Source organism: Montipora foliosa, chromosome 1 (assembly GCF_036669935.1).
Source record: "Montipora foliosa isolate CH-2021 chromosome 1, ASM3666993v2, whole genome shotgun sequence".
NCBI classification, from domain to species: domain Eukaryota; kingdom Metazoa; phylum Cnidaria; class Anthozoa; order Scleractinia; family Acroporidae; genus Montipora; species Montipora foliosa.
The window spans coordinates 24,546,259-24,551,206 of NC_090869.1; the positions used below are offsets into that span (position 1 = coordinate 24,546,259).

Below are 4,948 nucleotides of genomic sequence, written 5' to 3' on the forward strand. Positions count from 1 at the left end.
TGTCGAAGCATACGAACGTGAGGTAAATAATTTCAAACAATGCGCTTGGTTATAATGTTTGTCACCGCTGTTTGCGTCTTATTTTTGATTAAGCTAAGATGCCAGAGAAAAAGAGTATTTATCAAACGCGTTTATAAGGAAGGATAAATTGATCACCTTCAGTATGGAGTGGTGAGGTTAGCCCTTCGTCAGAGGGAAGCTGCGCACTCTGACGAAGGGCTGACACTCCATGCGTCACTTCACAACTCTTCAGTATTTATCTTTTTCCGACTCCTTTTCCGCAACTTTGGGCGTCCAAGGAAAGATCCTGCGGGGAAGAGGTTGAAGTTCTCGTTTGTCTTTAGAAACTGACGTCTTCATTGATTTATGTTGCAGTCGAGGCGATGAAATATTGGTAAACAGAGAAGTTGGCCACCTGATGCGTACGAAAAGCATCGACCATCAAGATGGCGGAGTGTGTTCAGGGAGAGCCAACTTGGACAGCCCTTACCTCGTGTAACCTCCCCGTACCCACGGGAAGATCGCGCGCGTCATCTCGCAGTAAATGATCATCGCGCTTGGTCGCGTGTTTCTTCCGCTTAACAGTCCTGGAATAAAAGCAAGGGATATCATACTTTTTGGCCAGTGTCTCAACAACACTGATAAACAGGTTTTTCGAATTCCCGGAAGAAGAGTTCAAGTAAATAGATGGATTTAGAAGATAATTATTCTTGGTGTTTGTATAAATCATGCAGCATAGTTGTAATAAACGTTATAAAGGTTTTCAGTGTGATACAACTGGTTTTACTTTAATATCCTCGTCGACCCAACTTGTACAAACTGGCAGTAAAATCTCGACTCTGTCTACTGCTGTACTGGTTCTCATTTTACACAAAGCTGTCAATCAACAAAAAGCCTTTAAATAATATCGCACTATTTTACTTTTTTTATGACCCGAATGTTTTTGAGTGGTGTGTATGGAATGTTTTCACTCACGTGATCAGTAACCTTGTTTTTCTATCGAAATAAAAGAAAATGTTTGCATGATAATAGAGCTCAATTCCCGCAGGATTAGTTGGGTACAACAAGATGGCCGCTGTTTCATTGTTTAGGAACACCAACATGACCGCTATTCTCTCTAGGGGCTCCGCACAAAATAGCCTTAGAACGCTGATTACGTAACCTTAGCATACCGCGTGCAGTCCGTAGCAATCCTTCACGTGTCCCAGGGATATGGGACTCTTATATAAGGCCACTCCCTTATCACGATAGCTCATTCAGTCTTTTCGGTGTTACGAATTCTCCTTTTCGCGTCCCAACCACCTCCCCGCAGCGATGAACCGGCACTCCGCACGGAGCTCCCCGCTCCTAACCGCCTTGGGCTGAGTCTCCCATATCTTATCTAGTCTAAGGCATTGTTTGCGGGTGATCCTAGTGAGAATATATTACTATGAAGTCATGTGAAAACACTCTATTGTTTGGCGAATTTAATTAATTGTCTCTGTCCTCAGTCGAGTAAAAGGATCCACAACGATAGCATTATTTTCTCGATTTGAACGCGTCAGTGATCGAAGATGCCAAAAAAAACCCTTAATATCACACTCGTACCAGTCTCCCCAAAGTTTCTGGAGTGGAATCAAACTTGAATTATGTTAAAGTTTTATTGAACTTAGCCTATACTATTTTATTGTAATTTTACGGAAAATGTGGCCTACAAATTGAATCCGGCAAAAGGAGTGCAATGTGAGTGGACAGCAAAGGCAAAAATATAAAGGGACTTGCGAACAGATACAAACAAGTGAACGCAAAATTCCATCACCCAAGAGTAAGATATACCCAAATTGGCGTTGTCCCCATCAGTGCCAGAAAAGTGTCTATTTTTTTAACCAAGTTTTACGGGAAAATAAACAACAGACCAATGGTGTACCCAGTCCAAACCCTTTGGGAATAAAACAGTTTGTTCCGGGTATTTTCATATCATTTAAACGTGAATGCTGCTTTGTAGTAGTGTAGCAGCTCCCGTAACCTGCTATCGTTTGGTATTGTAAGCAGCTTCTATTGTTTTTAAGTCTTAAGTCATTGTTTCAGTTGTATAGTTTTTTGTCTTTGGCTCAGGGTAGCTAGCCAATCACATTACACTTTACAAGAGCTGCTGCATCACGCCGAAGAATCTTAGGCCCGGGAGATTTGAATTGGGTACAACATTGATTTGGTCTATAGAGTATTTCACGTGACGTCACGTCCGCCATGTTGGTGTCTCTAAACAAAGGAACGGCGGCCATGTTGGTGTACCCAGCTAATCCTCTGGGAATTGAGCCCTATTATCATACAAACGTTTTCTTTTGTTTCGGTGGAAAAACAAGGTTACTGGTCATGTGAATGAACACACTGTATTGTTTATTTTCCCGCAAAAGACGCTGAGAGAGACGAACCTGATACCAGATTCTTACTCTTGAGTAATGGACTCCTGGTACACGTCAATTCATAACATCAAATTAAGCTGTACCCTTAGTCAAAGGTAATTCAGGAAGACCCTCTATTAACTTGGTAAAAAGAAAATTCAGCGAAGCCAAACGCAATCCCATTTTACAAGAGACAACCTTAGTGGATCCTAGGCAAAATTGAAATGGCCGTCTCCCTTGAGAAATCTCTGGGGTCGAATTTGCTGTGATTTTTTCGTTTAGGTTTTGTAATTTGTCTTTTAGTTACACAGGCGCAGGCTGCCCAACGGGAAGGTAAACGTTGACGAGCCGTAGGCCATCGTTTGCGAATAGGCCATCCCTTATTTTTAAGTTTTCAAAAAAAAAAAAAGGTACGAGGAAGGTACTGACTAAGTAAAACATGCTTGCCATCTTTTCAAAAGATTTTGTCTTTGATTTCACCTGCACAGATTTTCAGTTTCACCTATGCACTGGTCAGTGGAAAACCCCGCACACCCACACCCCGGGGAAGTTGGGCCATGACTAGCGGGAGATTTCAACGGTCACGATTTGAGACTAGGGAATTTAAGATCTACGACGGCGACGGTCGACGAAAACGTCACCTCAAAATATAACTTGGCTCTATCGTAAGTCTTTCGCGATTATTCAGTCTACTTCGCGTCGTACAATGTGGGCAAAGTATCCTTAAATTAGAGTGAAAACAGAGAATGAAAGATTCTCTGTTGCTTGCTTACGTTGTCCTCAAAACCTCAAATTTGGTGATTTCACGTCGTCGTTATGCAGAGGACCGCAAAGATACTTGCTAAAATCCGTGCTGCACGTGCAGCACGATTATTTATGCTCTTTTAACCAATGATATTATTGTTTTCTGCCGTTGTCGTAGTCGTAGTCGTCGTCGTTTCTTAAATTCCCTACTGTCACTTTTGCCACGGTATGCGGGGTTTTCGACAACATTAGATGAACGTATCGGTGAGCGGGATCTTTTTGCGAAGCTTCGACTAAGATTCACCCTTGACGTCATCTTGAATAGGCACGCAAAGAAGATCTAGACTGGCAGAGACTGGCAGAGCGTTCGCTCGCAAAATGGCGGCTGAAGGAAAGAACGTACATGCGAGTTAAAATCCATTCATTTCATGCTTGCAAATGGACCATCAGTTAAATTTTGTGTTCAATCTGATTACCATGTCTTGTACAATGTAGTTGTATGTCAAATGCATGTTTGGATTTATGTTTTTGCGATTTTAATGGCTTTGACTCCAAGGAAAAAGGTATTTACTATTGCTATTTTCAAAGCTATGCTTAACCCTGTGATTAATTTTACTGTTTTTGGAGAGATTATATACTTTGGAACGCCATTTCTTCAGCTCAAGGTTGATTATTGTTCAAGTTTACAGTTTTGAATGTATGAGAAATGTACAGCATTGACGGTGATTGTTGATTTTCATCTTTGTCAAAGATCAATTTGAGGCAGAAATTCTTAATTAAAATATATTAATTTTGGTCGACATTGTGGATTTGAAGTACTGTATTACCCATGGAAAAGGGAACAAAAGTGAGGTTTTGACAAACGAAATTTCCTCTCATTGTCTGGTCTAATACTCTGCCATTTTCCAGGTGACACTGACAAGTATGGTTTATGGCTTTTAATTGTAGCTACGAACTTTAGCTTTGATCAGCAAAAAGAAATTAATGCTTTGTTGGTTTTATGGTGGAAATGCACTTAGCACAGTTTATCAAGCTACTTCACGGACACCCCACTTTGATAATCTAACAGAAGCAATCAAACTTAACAGAACGTGATGAAAACTGAGGCAACCAGCTGGCTATTGTACAAAGAAATTGGATTGATCTCAGAGTATAAAATTTGAGTGTAGCTTAGAATGTTACGCCCGAAATTACCATTTAAATCTTTTCTTTCTTAGCTACATTCAAATTTCTTCAAATAAATAAATAAATAAATAAATAAATAAATAAATAAATATAAATAATCATAGCAGCATTAAACTGTCTGATTGGTGGCAACCTAGTTCCAATGTGCACTGTAAATCCTACTCCCTGGCCACTGAACCAAGTCGCCTCCGCAAACGAAGAACAAGCAACGGCGTCGCATTTCTGCCTAACTTTAGAAAAACCTTGGATGTACGTCTCGAACAAAATATATAAAACCGTTGTTATGAGATTCTGCAGTTATGCGCTAAAACCGCTAACACGTGCGTTGGCAACTTTAATTACTGACTTTATGCATTCGGTAAATATCATTTATTTCATTGCCTTAATTAGTCTGTGCGCTTTGAAGAGACGACTTAAGTAAAACCATCGCTAAGTTAACTGTCGCACTGGACTGATTCTTCACGTCAATCTTGCGTATGATTACCAATTTTGTTCTTTATCAGCAAAGTAAGTAACAACGAAATTAGCAACATTTTTCTAGTTATTGGCTTGCGCTAGTTTCTCAATACACGTCAGGATCTGTAAGGAAATGTCAAATACGGCGTGCAAGTAATTTATGTTCAGACCACCTCAATTAT

General features: G+C 40.3%; 1 protein-coding gene across 1 annotated transcript in view; it reads left to right on the forward strand.

Annotated features, from left to right (window-relative positions):
• LOC137994511 (glutathione synthetase-like) overlaps positions 1-762 on the forward strand; it is a 13,685-nt gene extending 12,923 nt beyond the window's left edge. Inside the window, exon 13 of the mRNA XM_068840097.1 lies at positions 376-762. Coding sequence (XP_068696198.1) covers positions 376-499 — 124 coding nt within the window. The 3' untranslated portion in view covers positions 500-762. The remainder of the gene's footprint in view (positions 1-375) is intronic.
• The last annotated feature ends 4,186 nt before the right edge of the window (positions 763-4,948 follow it).